Source organism: Artemia franciscana, chromosome 14 (genome assembly GCF_032884065.1).
Source record: "Artemia franciscana chromosome 14, ASM3288406v1, whole genome shotgun sequence".
NCBI classification, from domain to species: domain Eukaryota; kingdom Metazoa; phylum Arthropoda; class Branchiopoda; order Anostraca; family Artemiidae; genus Artemia; species Artemia franciscana.
The window spans coordinates 17657314-17676608 of record NC_088876.1 but is presented as its reverse complement, the minus strand read 5'-3'; the positions used below and the strand labels follow the sequence as shown (position 1 = coordinate 17676608).

General features: G+C 34.6%; 1 protein-coding gene across 1 annotated transcript in view; it reads left to right on the top strand.

Annotated features, from left to right (window-relative positions):
* The window catches only part of LOC136035414 (uncharacterized), a 91043-nt gene that overhangs the window by 5860 nt on the left and 65888 nt on the right, over positions 1–19295 (top strand). The window contains exons 3-5 of the mRNA XM_065717207.1: positions 9551–9758; positions 12668–12815; positions 18109–18358. Of these exons, the coding sequence (XP_065573279.1) occupies positions 9551–9758; positions 12668–12815; positions 18109–18358 (606 nt within the window). The remainder of the gene's footprint in view (positions 1–9550; positions 9759–12667; positions 12816–18108; positions 18359–19295) is intronic.

The window sequence follows — 19295 nt, the reverse complement described above, 5'->3', positions numbered from 1 at the left end:
TACCCTCGTTAATACCTCGCTCTTTACACTAAATCGTAAGTTTTGTTCCAATTCTTTAAGAATGACCCCTGAATCAAATAGGCCGTAGAATAAATAGTTGAAATCACTAAAAATATTTTAGCATAAAGAGCGAGGTATTTATCTCCTCCTAAATACCTCGCTCTTTATGCAAAAGTATTTTTAGAACCCTTCATATGCGTAATAATCTCTGTTTGTTTTAAATTTCAATGCTAATCCTTACTTTCATTTGAAAAAACGTTTCCATGTTTATTTTTTCATTGTTTTTTTTTTTTATAGTAATGCTAGAAAATCCTGCGCCCTTTTCATTGAATTTTTTCCCCCATGGCATATTTCTCCAAGGAAAGATCCTCCCACATAGCCCCCTCCCTCAACCCTACCCCCAAAACCAAAAAAATCCCCCTGAAAACGTCTGTACACTTCCCAATAACCATTATTATATGTAAACACTGGTTGAAGTTTGTAACTTGCAACCCCTCCCCCAGGGACTGTGGGGGAGTAAGTCATCCCCAAAAACATAGTTATTAAGATTTTCGACTATGCCAAACAAAATGGCTATCTCAAAATTTTGATCCGTTGACTTCGGGAAAAAAATGAGCGTGGGAGGGGGCCTAGATGCCCTCCAATTTTTTTGGTCACTTAAAAAGGGCACTAGAACTTTTCCTTTCCGTTAGAATGAGCCCTCTTGCGACATTCTAGGACCACTTGGTCGATACGATGACCCCTGGGGAAAAAAAAACAAACAAAAAAACAAACAAATAAACACGCACCCGTGATTTGTCTTCTGGCAAAAAATGCAAAATTCCACATTTTTGTAGATAGGAGCTTGAAACTTCTACAGTAGGGTTCTCTGATACGCTGAATCTGATGATGTCATTTTCGTTAAGATCCTACGACTTTTAGGGGGTGTTTCCCCCTATTTTCCTAAATAAGGCAAATTTTCTCAGGCTCGTAACTTTTGATGGCTAAGACTAAACTTGATGAAACTTATATATTTAAAGTCAGCATTAAAATGCAATTCTTTTGATGTAGCTATTTATATCAAAATTCAATTTTTTAGAGTTTTGGTTACTATTGAGCCGGATCGCTCCTTACTACAGTTCGTTACCACGAACTGTTTGATAAACACGCATCCGTGATTTGTCTTCTGGCAAAAAAAATGCGAACTTCCACATTTTTGTTGATAGGAGCTTGAAACTTCTACAATAAGGTTCTCTGATACGCTGAATCTGATGGTGTGTTTTTCGTTAAGATTGTATTACTTTTTAGGGGTGTTTCCCCCTATTTTTCTAAAATTAGGCAAATTTTCTCAGGCTCGTAACTTTTGATGGGTACAACTGATCTTGATGAAACTTGTATATTTAAAATCAGCATTAAAATGCGATTCTTTTGATGTAACTATTGGTATCAAAATTCAATTTTTTAGAGTTTCGGTTACTATTGAGCCGGGTCGCTCCTTGCTACAGTTCGTTACCAACAACTGTTTGAAAACTTAGTTTAAAAATGATCGAAGGATTGACTCGGATCTAAAACGACTCTAAATAAAGTCCTGTATCGGTGCAAAAATAAGTTAAATCCTCACTGTTTCAAAATGAGATAAGTCCAGACTCGGGTCAAAACTATGGACGAAACTGGCCTCATTCTTGACACCAAGTACAAACTAGTTAAGTATAACAAACGTTATAGTTAAGTATATATTCTCGTTCTGTATCGCTGCTATCAAACAGTTCGTGGTAACGAACTGTAGTAAGGAGCGACCCGGCTCAATAGTAACCAAAACTCTAAAAAATGGAATTTTGATACCAATAGCTACATCAAAAGAATTGAATTTTAATGCTTGTTTTAAATATATAAGTTTCATCAAGTTTAGTCTTACCCATCAAAAGTTACGAGCCTGAGAAAATTTGCGTTATTTTAGAAAATAGGGGGAAACGCCCCCTAAAAGTCATAGAATCTTAACAAAAATCACACCATCAGATTCAGCGTATCAGAGAACCCTACTGTAGAAGTTTCGAGCTCCTATCTACAAAAATGTGGAATTTTGCATTTTTTGCCAGAAGGCAGATCACGGATGCGTGTTTATTTGTTTTTTGTTTTTTTTGGGCTCATTCTAACGGAAATGAAAAGTTCTAGTGCCCTTTTTAAGTGACCAAAAAAATTGGAGGGCACCTAGACCCCCTCCCACGCTCATTGTTTTCCCAAAGTCAACAGATCAAAATTCTGAGATAGCCGTTTTATTCAGCGTAGTCGAAAAACCTTATAACTATGTCTTTGGGGACGACTTACTCCCCCACAGTCCCTGTGGGAGGGGCAACAAGTTACAAACTTTGACCTGTGCTTACATATAGTAATGGTTATTGGGAAGTATACAGGCGTTTTCAGGAGGATTTTTTTTGGTTTGGGGGAGGGGTTGAGAAGAGGGGGATATGCTGGGGGAACTTTCCTTCGAGAATTTGTAATGGGAGAAGAAAATTTGCATGAAGGGAGAGCAGGATTTAATAGTATTATTTAAAAAAAAAACAATTAAAAAATAAAAGTGAAAAAGCTTTTTCAGCTGGAAGTAAGGAACAGCAATCAAACTTAAAACAAACAGAAATTATTACCCATATGAGGGGCTCACCTCCTTCTAATACCTTGCTCTTTACGCTAAAGTATTTTCAGTAATTTCAACTACTTATTCTACGGCTTTTGTGATTCAGGGGTCATTCTTAATGAATTGGGATAAAATTTAAGCTTTAGTGTAAAGAGTGAGGTACTGGCGATGGGGCGAATCCCCTCATATATGTAATAAAAACATGAGAATACAAAAGTTCTTTACGTAAGCTAATTTATAAGTTACGTAAATCTTTTACCAATAAAAAGATTCGTAAAAAATTAAAAGCTCTAGTTGCCTTTTTAATTAACCAAAAAATCGGGGGGCAACTAGGCTTCGTCCCCCGCTCTTTTTTTCTCAAAATCATTCGATCAAAATTATGAGAAAGCCATTGAGCCAAAAAAAAAAAAAAAAATATGCAAATTTCGTTTTGATTATTCCTCTGCGGAGAGCCAAAATCAAAACATGCATTGATTCAAAAACGTTCAGAAATTAAATAAAAGAAGTCTTTTTAACTGAAAGTAAGGAGCGACATTAAAACTTAAAACGCACAGAAATTACTTCGTATATGAAAGAGGCTGCTTCCTCATCAACGCCCCGCTCTTTACGCTAAAGTTTTTTACTGTTTTAAAAAGAAGAATTGAGAGAAAGAGTCAAACTTTAGCGTAAAGAGCGGGGCGTTGATGAGGAAGCAGCCTATTTCATATACGAAGTAATTTCTGTGCGTTTAAGTTTTAATGTCGCTCCTTACTTTCAGTTAAAAAAACTTGTTTTTTTTTATTTAATAACAAACAGTGCGGTCTCCAAGAAGCTGTCACCCATGACTACGCACAAGGAAGTATACAAGCGATTAACACAGGGTGTAATACTAAATGACTATCAGATTGACCGAGCCCTTTAACTATTTTCAATCTCTTCCGTATTAATTTGCACCGTGTTTTTATATTTTAGTTTATTTCTAAAAATAGAAAGCACACTACTATAAAAGAAAAAACAATAAAAAGTTACAATCTAACCGTAGAAAGTTAAAATTCCGGGGCGGTTCAATAGAGTAAGAATAATTAAAGCAAGTGCCTAAAAGAAATTCTGAGACCATAAAATCCTGTTTATTTCCTCGTTTTTAGTATTAGTTTTCTTAATCTTTGTCAGTAGAAATATAGCTTGGAAGTCTAACCTAGGGATGGGGACTTTTCACTTCCAGTCAATCTCCATGAAATTAAAACCTCTACGCAATTTGAAATGTGTTCCACATCATGGCCTCATAATCCTCTTTTTCAAACTCCCCCTCCTTTCTACCCAGTAATATTCACCTCTGTCAGTGGTTCTGAAACTAATAACATAATACCTGTTCTCTTTATTGACTGTCCAGAATTCAAGACTTGAAAAAGAGCCAAAGTCTTATTTGTTTTGAGTGACAGGGGGATGAGGAGGGGTGTTAAACTGAAGAACCTTCTGTAATAAAGTTGCTATTAGTGTGCATGTCGGATGGACAATGTAATTTTACTTATTTTCAACCCAGGAACTACAAATATGCCCGAAAATAAGTTCTTCTGGGCAATGATTAAACCTTAAAACTAATACAAAACCTTAAGAAGTACCATTTTTTCACAAATGGATTTTTTCGTATTTGGCAGATTCACAGTACTATTCATAATACTATCAAAGGAGGATCAAACAACAATATTAGGGGTTTTAGCAGTAGCAGAGGTACTACTAACTGCAGAAAATATATGCCTGAGAGTTGTTGAAGACCATCTGAGTGAGGATTCCTCTAGATTTTCCATGATAAAATTTAAGAAAATGGATACACTAAAAAATAAAGTAAAATCTACAAAAAAGGGTTAAATACCGGAATACAATAGTCTTGCAATACTCTGAATTTGACGAGACAAAAACGCTACATGCCAAGGTAGCCAAAAATATCCTCTGGGCATTCTGGGGAAACTCCTACTATACAATTTGACTCCACTTCCAATTAGAATCAAAGGCAGCACAACAGCGCTTTCTAAATAAAGAGCGCCGTGGACACAATATATTGTTTATTGTTTTTCACCAAGGTGGTTTGTATCGAAGCAGTTGTAGTAGAAGCTTCGAAAGAATATAAAAAGTTCGAGTGCTTCTTTTAAGAGTCAAAAGTGATTGGAGGTCTACCATCCCCTCACGCCCATCATTTCCCCAAACATGTCCAATGAAAATTTTGAGACAGCCGTTTTATTTAACAGCTAAAAGATACAGTTATTAATTTTTGGAGATGTCAACCCCCCAGCCCTCAGGGCAAGGGCTAAAAGTTAGAATAGTTGTTCATTATTAATATATAAGGCTTTTATGGAAAGAGTGGTCATTAAAACTTCGAAGTTGGCTGGTTCCATTGGGGTGCAGAAGTTCTAGTGCTCTTTTTAAGAGTCAAAGTTATTAAAAGGCACTTAGCCGCCCCCCCTCTTTTGCTCTTTTCGTTAATTGTATCTGATAGAAATTTTGAGATTGCCATTTTGTTAAAAATAGTTCAAATATCACATGGGAAGGGCTTCGGGGTTGATACGACCACCATAACCTGGAGGCGAGGGTTGTAGGCTTTGCCCCGGTTTTTTGTGGAAGGGGTGGTCCTATAGATTTTAGATGAGGCTCATTTGATTGGAAATGAAAAGTTCTAGTTCTCTTTTTTTAGTCAATAGTGATACAAAGTTATAAATTTTAGTCAATAGTAATAGTGATAAAAAGTGATAGGAGGGCAAATAGCGCCCACCCCCGATGCCCACTTCCCCCAAATGCATCTAACTGAACTTTAGGTAGCCAATTTGTTCAAAATAGTTCAAATATCATATAACAGTGCCTCCAGGGTTGACACAACCCCCCAGAGCCCAGGGGCAAAGGTTGTAAGTTATGCCCCAGGGGCATTTAAGAATTTTATAGAATGGGTTGTCGTAAAACTTCGTAGGGGGTCATTTAATTAGAAATTGGAAGTTTTAGTGCCTATATTGAGAGTCAAAAGTGGCTGGAGGACGGCCCCCCTCCCCCTCCCCCACGCCCATCATTTCCTAAATCACATCCAATAAAAATTTTGAGATAGTTATTTTGTTCAGCATCATTGAAAGGTCAAGTCATTATGTCTTTGGGGATGTCACTCCCCCCCCCCCCACACACACACACAGCCCACAGTTAAAGAGCTTTAAGTTAGTAAAGTTATGCATTATTTAAATATAATAAATGCCATTGAGAAAGATGGACATGTTTGACCTTTACTTTCAAAAAGACTAAGGAAATTCAGGTGAGCCCTGCAGAGAATATCAAGTAAGTGTTGAACTAAATTAAAACACGTTATGTGCATACGGATTGTAAAAACGGCGTAACTTGGAAATGACGGCAATGACGGCAACTCAGCAATGAAATTATTAATTTGCAACCTTCAGGCAATGATATAGGAGGTGATTAATTATAAAAGGCAATATTTGCACACTACTACTGCTACCAACTGCCACTAATGCTACTGTTACCACTACTACTACTGCTACTGCCACTACTACCACTGAAACTACTGCTTCTGTAATGAGTACTACCAAGGTGGAGGATATTGAAACGAACATCTGAGGAAACATTGAAGGAGAGTTTGATCTAAATCAACGCTACTAATAATAAAACGACACAGTAACTACTATAATCCTAGTATTATTGAGACTACGCATTTGAACAAATATAGAGGTGAATTTCAACTAAATCAAAACACACTATGCACATGCAGATTGTCAAAGGGTGTATCTGAAGAATGACTTTGGTTATTAAGTGGGAACTTTCAGAGAGTGCTTAAGGGGGAAAGTCAATTGAACAAAGGGTAATATGAATATGCCACTACTAACACAGCTGTCACTTCTACTTTTATTGCTATTACTACTACTACAACTGCTACTAAACTACTCCAACTACTACATCAATTTGCAACTACGTGTAAAGCTGAAAGAATGGCAAAGGGTGTGCAATAGAGCTTCCTAAGTAAAAAACGATTTAGGCACAATGTAATACTTATCTATTTATTAATTTTTTTAATTTTTTTTCTTACCAGGGAAATAAAATATGTTGTAGAAACCTCGTAAGGAGCTCATTCGATTGGAAATATAAAGTTTTAGGGTCCTTATTAAGAGTCAAAAGTGATTGAAGGACCACCTACTCCCTTCCCTTACGCCCATCATTTCTAAAAAATTAGCACATAAAATTTTGAGATGGCCATTTTGTCCAGCATAGTTGAGAAGGCCAGAAATTACGTCTTTGAAGATGTCAATCCCCCACAGCTCTCAGGGCAAGGACTATAAGTTGTGCTAAATTGCAGAAATGCAAGGTTTCTATGGAAAAGTGGTCATATAAACTTCATAGGGTTCTAATTCTATTGGAAATCGAAAGTTCGAGTGCCCTTTTTAAGTGCCAAAAGTAGCTGAAGTGAAACTAACCCCCCATGCCCTTTTTTCCAAATGTATCTGATCAAAATTTTGAGATAGCCGTTTTGTTCGAAGTAGTCGAAAAAGAATATATCAATGAATATAAAAGTATTCTGAAAACCACATAACGATGCATCCAGGGTTGAAACAAGCCCACAGACCCTGGTCGCAAGGGTTGTAAGTTGTGCTCCAGGGGCATATAAGGTTCTTATGAAAGGGAGGTCGTAGAGATTTCAAAGGAGGATCATTTGATTGAAAGTTCAAAGTTCTAGTTTTCTTTTTAGACTCGAAAGTTATCGGAGGGTAACTCCCCCCCCTCTCCCCGACAACATTCTCTCGCCCTCTTTTCCCCGAATGTATCATATCAAAATTTTGAGATAGCCGTTTTGTTTAAAAATATTCCAAAGATCATATAACAAGGCCTCCAGGGTTGACCCCCCAGAACCAGGGGACAGGGGTTGTAAGTTATGCCTTGGGGGTGTAAAAAGTTCTTTATGGATGGGGTAGTTGAATAATCATTGGAAGAGGCTCATTTTAAAGAATGATCTAAGCATCCTAGATATAAATATCATTATGATGAATGAACTTTTAGATATTTTGTGAGTTCAGGGTGCAAGAATAGGTTTGAAAATTTATATCAAGAATACAATAATTGTCACAAAGTCATTAGAAGTCGCTAAAACTAGGAGTAAGGGAAGGTGAAGAAGTCAGGTTTGGTAACGAGAAGATGAATCAAATGAATAGCATCACATACATAAATAGTATTATCAGTAAAGACGGTGGATCCACCAAACATGTTAAAAATAGAATAGTAAAGGCCCAGGGTGTTTTTTTCAATGTTGAAAAAAGTTTGGAAGAATAGGAAGATATATTTGTGAGCCAGGGCTAGTTTAATGGGAGCTACAGTGACGAAAGCGGTGAAGTATGGTCCTGAAGCGTGGATGCTCTGAAAATGGAAGAGAATTTGCTAGATGTTTTCGAGAAAAATTGCCAATCAACTGGTTTGGGTACCTGACTGACTGATCTCATCTCAAAAAGTAGGCTGTGGGAAGCATGTGGCTCAATCCCGCTTTCAAGGGCTATATAAAAAAAGAATGAGATGGCTAGGATACATCCTGCGAATAAAAGAAGATAGATTTCCACAGACTGCTCTTGCTGGCCAACCCCCTAGGGCTAAACGAAAAATAAATTATTCCCGAATGGGGTGGGAGGATTTCGTAGGGAAAGATTTAAAGGAAATATGAGCTTTTTTGGGAGGGAGTAAAGAGGGAGACTTTGAAAGGATTTGGATGGAGTAGGAGCGTGCCTAGTTGTGTTGGCCTTAGGCTGCTCGGTGCTGAAGTGAGTTATATATATATATATATATATATATATATATATATATATATATATATATATATATATATATATATATATATATATATATATATAAGTATTTTCTTTTCTTTTTTAGCAGCAGTGCTCAAGTAATCCTGTTTGCAATAAAAAAATATCAGACAAACCTTTCAGGCTTTCAGCAGGTCTTCTTTAAAATTATAGTAAACCAATTCAGCTTGTATGTTTCAGTTCAAGGAACAGCATAAGTAAAAATATGTAATAGATGGCTTACATGTTGAACAGTGATCCCGTGATACCAGTGAATTTCACACTTTTCCTCCTGTATGTATGACTATAATACATCTGTGGGTGAATATGACCATGTCATTTTTTGACAATGTTCCAATAGGAAAAGTATAATACGTTTCTCCTGGATGGTAATGATTACTGCAGGATGTGGGCAAAAAGGACTGACGGGTGATATCTGTATTCTCTGGTAATTCGTTTGCTTGTAATAGCTTAATGTGCTATATGCTGTTCAAAAATCTCTAAAGCTACTGCATGTTTCTTGATTTCCTTTATGATTGGTGAATCTTGCTAATCTTTTATTGTATTTTAAGACATTCTAATGTTCTTAGGAATAAATCAAGAGACAAGGTAGACATAGAAGGTTGTCTATTCTTGCAGCCCCTCTCTTCTTCCTATTTCAGAATCCTATGAAGGGTACAAAATGGGCTTTGAGAATAAGCTAAAGGAGGCTTCTTGTACATCTTAGAAAATCACAGTTAGTCAATCTACTCGTTCAAGATAGGGGTAAAACTTACCAAGTTGATGTGATCTTTTATGGTACTAACTTTAAAAAAAAACGGAATTCCAAGAAAAGTAAGGAAGCGATACTAGAACCTATAGAGTATATCTTGTCGAAAATTAATTGCACTCCAAATTTTACTTCTCAAGGAGACAAGCTTAAAAAGTCACTAATAGCCACAAAATTATGTAAAACCCAACACTTTCAGAAGTTCATTAAAAAAATAGTTACCGTAATTTATAGTTGACATTTTTCATTGTATATTGCAGCATATAGTAGCACTGAAAGGTTTTGCTTTAATTTGTTGCTCAAAAGCTCATTAGCTAGTAAAAAAAAACAAAAGAATACAGACGTCCTTCGTCGATTCTAATATATAATTTTACATCTCAGCTTTGTAAATACGCACAGGAGTGGGCTGAGAAGCTCAGTCATGATGGTCAGATGATGCATCGACAAAACTGCATATACGGAGAGAACTTGTTTAGCATATGGACTACAGAGTCATCTCGAGTTGTAACAGGAAAAGAGCCAGTTGCTGCCTGGTATTCAGAAATTGAAAAATATAATTTTGGACAAGAGCCAGCTGATTCATCTGCAGGTAATTTTTTCTAGATGATATTTGTCCATACAAGCATCATGCTGTTACCTCACTAAAATTGAATGCAAATATTTACCCAGGCCAATTATTGTAATTTTGCTCTAGCCAGTAGAATCTTTCACAATACTATATGCTAGAGAATTTAATGCACAGCCCTTGAATGATACCCTATCTGAAAGTATGTTTCCACTATTATCATAGCTGCAGCGATAGCTGTAACCCAAAAAAGAAAAAAACTACGGCCCATGGTAACCCAAAATTGAAAAACAATTTTTGAAAAAAAAAACTTTAAAGTGATAAAATTAAAAGCTGAGTCAGGAATTGCAACTATGATTTTAATTGGTATTAATTGTTTAAATTCGATTCGATAATCTACCAGTGACCAATAAAATTTTTCAGTTCACAAGATAGCCTTTCTTTAGAAAATCGCTACAAATATTAAGTTTTTGTAGCCATATGTAACACATATATATAGCCACATGGTTTACCCAGCTTGCAATCAATTCTAAAGTTGTACCTCTTTACCAGTCCGAAATAAATACATCCAATTGTTGGATGAAATACTCCTAAAAACACTTTCAAATATTTAGGATGATAGAAATATTTAACTTCTTAATACCCAAGATTTTGTATGCTCCGAAATTCCAAATTGGGAGAAAAGCGGAAATAAAATTTTCCAAGGACAAAAATTATTATAAGTTTTTTGGATTTTTTCTTAGTAGGACCAAGAATAATGGGCAAAACTAATGACAAGTAATTTTAACTAGGAGAAAATTTACCTCAATTTTGTCAGAAAAAGGCATAGATCTAGGCTATATGAAACGAATATAGGTACAAATTCTCTATCTAATTCACAGTAATCTCTGCAAATCGTTTTTGTGGAAAATCCCTATTCTTTAAGGAAGTGGGGAAATATAGAAATGGAAGTAAAAATTTTACTTACTCCTTCGAGGTCTCAAACAAAAGTGAGTAATATAAGGGTTACGTCTTGATTTTATGCAAAAGTTAGCTAATTTCAGAATGAATGTCAAAATGTAGCTTAAGCTCAAATTAAAACAGCCCAAGTTTTCATTCAGTACAAACATTTCATTTCTGAAGTAATGAGCAAAGCGTAACTTGATATTTACAAATTAGTGCCACCGACTCGAAGAAACAACAAAAATAGCAAAAACAAGTAACAGGATATTTGCCAATTTCCATAGAATTCACAAAACTAGTACTTTACTGAAAACACAAAATGAAACACAAAATGAATGAGCAGAAGTTTTTATAAGTAGTCCGCAGAAAATAAAATACAAGTTTATAAGTATCTCCTCGACTCTTTCACCAGTAGTATCCCCTCACTGGTTTTAAACGGAACCCAATCCCTACTTTTAAACGAATTTCCTGCTTTTAATGACAGCCATAACTCTGGATTCCACAGCAGACCTTCTTTCAACAAATCCCTATCCCGCTAATCTGATGACAGCAATTTTGTTCATTGTACTTCATAGGGAATGTTTACTTTTGCTTTATTTTTCATGTCAACTTGTGGAGGTATAGAATTAAATAAAACGATACAATTTTTGTCAGGATTAAAAATTGGTGGAAAATTTTCTCCAACCTAAAAATAGCAGGCCAAACTATGGATTCTTATGGAAGAAACCGTAAAGACATACCATGTTTTTTTTCCATAATAAAGACTATGTTAATAAAAAAAAACATTTTTTCCGCGAAACAAATTTCTTATAAAAAATAAAGAACTGCATTAAACCAAAAATGAACAGAAATATAAGTCAAATAATCTTCAAAGCGTAAATCTACAACAAATCACCACCAATAAATAAATGAAACCCAAAACAGACACATAATATATATTTTGTTTTCAGTAAAGTGCACATTTTTTTTTAGTCTTGAGAAGGTATGGGGGTTGTCAGCACTACTCATGTTAATGTTTGGGCGTTTTAAGTTTGGCTCGGTTAATTATCGTGATTTCTGTTTGTTTTGGCTTTCATTCATTTCTTGATTGTGATTCGTGGTAGTTTTACGCTTGGAAGACTATTTGATTTTGTTACTGCTCATTTTTAGTTTATTGGAGCTTTTTATTTTTCTTTGAAAAACTTATTTTGTGAAATGGGTCTTTTTAAATTAATAAGTAAATGAGGGGATGTACCTAACAATACAAAAAAGTATCTTCCCTTGTTTATCATCATATGATGGCTCAAAACCTCTAGTTAAGGGTTTTAGACTGTTACAAATTAATTAGTATTTTGAATTCCTTAGTATTTTGATCCTCTCTGGGCAAAAATATACTTTTGACCACAATTCCCAGCCAGATGCCAGCAAAGCGTTGCTACTGACAAGGGGTTACTACCTAATCTCAGGGTTTTCATGGAATCACTTGTGGTTTCTAGTTGGCGATTCCACTGTAATTACTTAAATTATCAAAACTGCGGCAGATAATGTGTCATTATTTTCTTCTATTTTGACTAATTTTACATCCAATTTCGTATTATATATCCTTTTACCTGATAAGAAATTGGACTTACCAATTGAGAACGAGATTTCACTGGTTTTCTTGTTAGTATTTTCACTTTCTTTCGTTCATTTTGTCGTCTTGTTAATTTTGTTCTTCTCATTTATTGAATTCAAATCGCTTCAGATAGTAAGCTTATAATGCCCTGATTTTTCACGCATAACTCATTTCGTTTATCCCTTACCAAAAAATTATTGAGGGGTATTCATTCACTCATTCTTCCTACGTAAAACCTCTGCCTACACACACTGGAACGACTAATAATGCTACTTAGTAACATTGGACTGTCTTTATATTCTTCTAAGAGGGATTTAAACAGTCATATAAAAAAACTAAATTTAATAAAGTGGTGGTGTTTCTTAACTATTTGGACTTCATATGGCTTTCCTTCCAGGACATTTTACTCAACTAGTTTGGAAAGAAACGAAGCTCCTTGGAGTAGGCTTCTCGAAATCTGTAGAAGGAAAGTTCTTCATAGTCTGTAACTATCACCCTACTGGAAACTTTCTTGGAGAATACGAAGAAAATGTCCTACCACCAATGTAAGTGCATGCTGAAGTATTAAGATCAACCACATTCCTTGTGTTTTGTTGTTTGTTTTACGAGCTTCAAATAGCGGAAAAACATTATATTGGAAAGAAAGGAATTGGATCAATAAAAAAAGTACTTATAATATTTACTAAGAACTATTTAAGTGTTCTAAAGCTCTTGCCATGCACCGGAAATATCTCTTTAATAGTAAAACAAGATTTGCAACACATGATCAGATTTAACTTTTATAAGTTTTTTTTAACTATACTTGGACTTACAGCGAGAGAAAAGGTCCATTTGCTTTCCCTCAGACACACAAAAGCCCAAAGACCAACATGGGGACAAGCAAAAATCTGCTCTGACATACAGGCATAAAGAAATAGAGAAAAAAGACACATATAAGCAAACAGAGTCAGATATACAAATACACAATGACAGACACAGAAGCATGCAAAAATCTGCTAAGTCACCCAGGCACAGAGAGGGTAAGAGGTAAATTACATAAAAACACACAGAGTCAGACACACAAAAACAAAAAGACAAACATGGGGATAAAAAATATCCACTCAGACACACAGGCATTGAGAAAGAGAGATACAAATACATACAGACACACATAGTCAGACACAAAGTCACAAAGAGAAACAAGTAAACACCCGTTCAGACACAAAGGCACAGAAAGCGAGAGAGACAAAAAACACATACAAACAAAATATTAAGACACCCAAACGCACAAAAACAGACAGGGGAAAGGGGACAGACAGAAACAAGCTAATATCCCGCTTAGACACACGGGCACAGAGAGAGAGGGAGAGAGAGAGAGAGAGAGAAAAGCATATACAAACATACAGAATTAGAAATACAAACACACAAAGATAGACTTAGAAACAAGCAAACATCCGACCAGACATACCAATACAGAGAGAGAGAAATAATCAAACAGCTCTCTCTCTCTCTCTCTCTCTCTCTCTTTCTCTCTCTCTCTCTTTGCGTGTCTTGTTTCTCTGTCTGTCTTTGTGTGTTTTTGCGTTTGAATCTGTATTTTGTCTGTTTTTCTCTCTCTATCACTCTTCGCGTCTCTGTTTGTTTTTTTTCTCTCTCTCTTTGTGTGTTTGTGTGTCTGACTTAAAGTGTTTTTTTGATTTTTTTTTCACTCTCTCTCTCTTTCTCTGTGCCTGTATCTATGAGCTACTGTTTGATTTTCTGTGTCTGTCTTAGTGTGCTTTTTTGTTTTCATTTTTAAATTTGTTTTTATTTTTTGTTATTTTTTTGCATTTTAAATTAGTTTTATTTTTCGTTGTTTTTCTCCTATTTTAAATTTGCTTTTATTTTTGCTATTTTTGTATTTTTAAATTGTTTCATTTTTCGGTTTTTTCACTCTTAAGCTTGCTCTTATTTTCCGTTATTTTTACTTTTAAATTTGTTTTTATTTCTTGTTATTTTTTATTTTTTAATTTGTATTTATTTTTCGTTTGACATTAAAAATTTGTCTTTCTTGTTGTTTTTTTTGTTGGGGGGGGGGGTAAAATTTTAAGGAGGGGCACTGGGCCCTTTGGAGGTAGGGACATTTCCTCTAAAATAAGTGCTGATAGAAGCACTCATTCCCATGAATATGACGACACAAGTGGCTATACTATGCGTATAACATAGATTAAAGTAAAGTTCTATACTGTATCATAAATTCTATTTGTCCATTTTGAAATCAAATGAAACGATTTACTTTGTTGTAAATCAAATGAAGCGTGCCGGGACAGGAATTAGGAATATGTAGGTCATTCACCGGATCTAGTTACTAGGTTAACTGGTTATACAAATTATATAAGCGTTGGAAACCTGTCTGGACATGCTAATGTGCAAGTAGGTCATTCAGATCTAGGTTCTTTAGGCCCAAATAAGGGTGTGATTTCTGTGTCTATTAATGCTACACTACTCATAAATCACAATAAATAAATAAATGAAACTCAAAACGAACCACAATTACAACAAATATCCAAGTCATATTAAAAAAGAATGAAAATTAACATGAATAGGGCTGATAACCCCCATGCCTTCTCAAGACCCGAGTATAAAATGCAAACAAAATCAATTTTGAATGTTTTCACTTTTATTACTTTCATAAATACAAATTTTTCAAAACTTTAAGGAATAAATATCAGTATATGTCAGTTAAACTGACAATTGATGGTCATATTTTTTTTGTTTGTTTTTTATTCAGCTAAGTGCAAAATAATTTTTTAGTCTTGAGAAGGCATGGGGGTTTTCAGTCGTACTCTTGTTAATTTTTGCTCGTTTTGAAATTGTCTCGGCTATTTATTATAATTTCTGTTGACGTTTATTCATTTATTGATAATGATTTATGGTAGTTTTACGCTTGGAAGATTATTTGACTTTATTATTGCTCATTTTTGGGTTAATAGAGCTCTTGACTTTTCTTTGAAAAGCTTGTTTTATTGAAAAAATTTAAATGGAAGAAATGGAAAGAAAACGCCAAAATGGAATAAAACGCCTTTTTCCCAAGGTACAAAAAAGGCTGACTTAAAAATAACTAAAACTTTTAATTTCCGTTCGAATAAACCCTCCATCTCGGTCTTTTAGGTCTATCAGTTCGATACATTCACCCCTGGGAAAAAAAGAACCAACAAATAACACATATCCGCGATCCTTCTTCTGAGAAAACGAAATTTCACATTTTTGTTGACATAAGCTAGAAACCTTTATAGCAGAGTGCTACGATATAATGAGTCTAATTGTATGATTTTTATTAAGATTGCCTGCCTATCAAGAGTATCCCCCTCCTTATTTTGAAAATCAGGTAATTTTTTCAGGCTCGTATTTATTGACGGATAATACTCAACTTAGTGAAGTTTTTATATTTGAAACTAGCACAAAATTCTATTCTCTTGATGAATTAATTAATATCAAAGTTTCTCTTCTAAAGTTTCTGTTACTGTCGGCCCAAGTCACTCCTTGCTGACAGTTAGTTACCACGAACTGTCTGAAAAATACGTTAAAAAATGCAAGTTTATAACCGGGGGCTCAATGATATTTACGAGGAAGTAGGTGCGTCAGGTCAGATTTCTGTCCTTATTGCTGTTTTTTTATACTCTTAAACTGTTTACTGCTAGTTTGGTCTTAAAACATGAAGGAAGGCTGCCATTAAAGTGAAAAAGAGATGGACTTATATTCGTTTTCAAAATTTAATCAAAAGCTCTAATAGAGACGTGTGAAATTCTTAGTAAAGAAAATCGAAACGGAAACATAATAAATGCCCTGAAGAACTAGTTGCAAACTAAATGTGTCATACATGGGATGATCAATACAAAATTCAAAGGCAAAATAAAAATAGACTATAAAAATAATATTACAATGAGCTAATTAACTAATCTTTTTGCGGTAAGTGGCAAACAACAATAAAATAAAAGAAAAGAAAAGAGGAAGAGTTAATTGACAAATTTAATAGCTAATATACAAGGGAGGTTTTTATAGGGAAAAATGGAAATTCGCGCATGAGAATGACAGGGAAATTAGTATTGGTTGTCTCTATTTTATAAGTCTGCAAAGCAAGATTAGCATATTGGAAGCTACAGTGATGACAGTGGTCAAATATGGCTCTGAAGCATGGATGCTCCGAAAAGCGGATGAAAATTTAATAGATGTTTTCCGGAGAAATCACCTACGGATTGTTATGGGTACCCGGCTGACTGACCGTATTTCTAAGAGTAGGCTGTACGAAAAATGTGGTTCAATCCCGCTTTCTTGGGCTATAATGAATGAAAGGTTGAGATGGTTAGGCCACGTTCTACGGATGAAGGATGACATGTTGCCGAAGATTGTCATTTTTGGCCATCCGTCTGGGACTAAACGGAAAGCAGATCGTACTCGTCTGGGGCGGGAGGATGTCATAAATGAATATTTAAAGGAAATAGAAATTTCCTGGGAAAGTGTAAAGGGAGAGGCCTTGAATAGATTGGGTTGGAGGAGGTGCGTGCTTAGCTGTGTTGGCCTCAGGTGGCTTGGTGCTGCGGTTAGTTATTAGTATTAGTTGTAGTATTTTATAAGTAGTCTAGTCTGGGATTGTACAATCCTTTAAACAGACTTGATAAGTTATATTATAAGGAGATAATACCAAAAGGAGCTGATCAAAGCTCTCTTCTCGTTAAAGAAAAAAAAATATCTTAATCTTGAACTATGCATAGGACAAGACTGAGGATTAATCTTTTAATTCAACTAATCAAGATACATCCTCCTCAAAACTGCATCTAGCATATCTTTTTGAAGTGAAATTCCGTTTTAAATTATTATTTTCATTAGAACTTAGAACTATATATATACATATATATATATATATATATATATATATATATATATATATATATATATATATATATATATATATATATATATATAAAACGAAAAGAGAAATCACCAATGCAACAGCACAAACATATTTAAAAAAAAAACAAAAAAAAGGAAGACAGAAGGAGAAAAGGAAGACTGTTTTCCTACATTAGTGATTAATATAGACCAGCAGTTGAATGAGGCTTTAACCCTACTCATCCATACAATCACACAGGTCAAGCAGCATAGTCATACACAATCAACCATAAAGAATAATCCATGGACAGGCAGTCATGTCGTCAATAAGTATAAGTCGTCATTTACCAAACAATAAAAACAATATAGACAAATAATTCAGAGGTAACAACCCAACACAAGGGCTCATCAGGAGAATACACACTGGCCTATAGGGTTTCGGCACTTTAAATTCTCTACCCAGTCAAGTGGTGTGCCTACCATAAAATACATATGGTATCCCCGTGTTAGGTATCACCCCCAAAATATATGCCTATGAAAAAAAAGCAAATGTAGAACAACCAATATATATATATATATATATATATATATATATATATATATATATATATATATATATATATATATATATATATATATATATATATATATATACATATATATATATATATATATATATATATATATATATATATATATATATATATATATATATATATATATATATATATATACATATATATATATATATATATATATATATATATATATATATATATATATATATATATATATATATATATATATATATATATATATATATATATATATATATATATATATATATATATATATATATATATATTATATATATATTTCATTAAAATTTTGTTGAGGAAATAGCTCAATATTATGCTTTATTTATATATGTGTTGAAAAATTGAACTCTGACATACGAAAGACCTTGCTTATATAGAAACACTTTCCTAGACCCTCAAAGAAGAAGCCGGCTATTGCTTCACCTAAACCAGTCACAAAACCATCAAAGAAAAAGAAAAAATCTAAGTTTGAAAATAATGTAAATGAAAAAAGTAATGGAGAAGAGGTCAAAGAAACTAAATTGGTCCTGGAAGAACCTAACAAGTCTTTTACAACACAGCGTTTTGTCACCGAGTGTTTAGAAGCCCATAACAAGTACAGGAGAAACCATAACGTACCAGAGGTAGAAATTGACGAGGCGGTAAGTTTGTGTCTAATATCTATTCTTTTTTCCCTCAATGATTATATTTTTTACTGTTACTCAATTGCTTAAAAATCTTACTTGGCAGTGTCACCAGTGTAGAAGGAGCAGGAGTTCGGTGCCGTTAGTCGTGCTGAGAGTGGTTTGTTGTGGGCGGGGGCTGCAAGTTCATAGGGGTCGATTCTTCTGGTACTGGGTGACTGAGAATGACGCCCATCGATCTTTTGCATAGTCTCCCGCTAGAGGGTCTTGAGCTGTTTGTGGTTATGGTCAAAATCAAATATGAGTTGAGCTTGGTGTTTCAGCGGGCAATTTATCAGTCCCGGTTGAATTTCTTTGAATTAATGATGCTAGAGCTGATTTAAAAGTTTTAAAAACAATTTTAGTTTTAAAGTTGGTATTTTAATTTAAGTTATATATATATATATATATATATATATCTATATAAAAATAAGTTGTCTGTCTGTGGATCTGTGGATCAGGTGACGTCATGTTTCTGTGTCGGCTGACGTCATGAAATTAGTTGTCGTCATTTTTGCTTTGACGGTGACGTCATTAATGGTATTTAAGACATGCGTTCACGGAAAAGTGTTTAATTGTAAAATGACTGAAGAACCTACAATGGCAACAGCCGAGGAAGCTGCTCAAAAAGTCTATGCCAAAAAACTTGCTGCTGATAGAGAAAGTAAGAAAAGAAAGCGTAATGAGGAATCACAAGAACAGCAAGAAAACAGGCTTGCAGCTGATAGAGAAAGTAAGAAAAGAAAGTGTGCCGAGGAATCACAAGAACAGCAAGAAAACAAGCTTGCGGCTAAAGAACGCAAAACCGCGCAGTTAGATGAAAATCCGCCTGGAAAGCGAGAGTCAAAACATATCAAAGACCGACACAGAGGGAATATAAATGACGACCAGGAACCTCAAAGAAAAATTACAGACT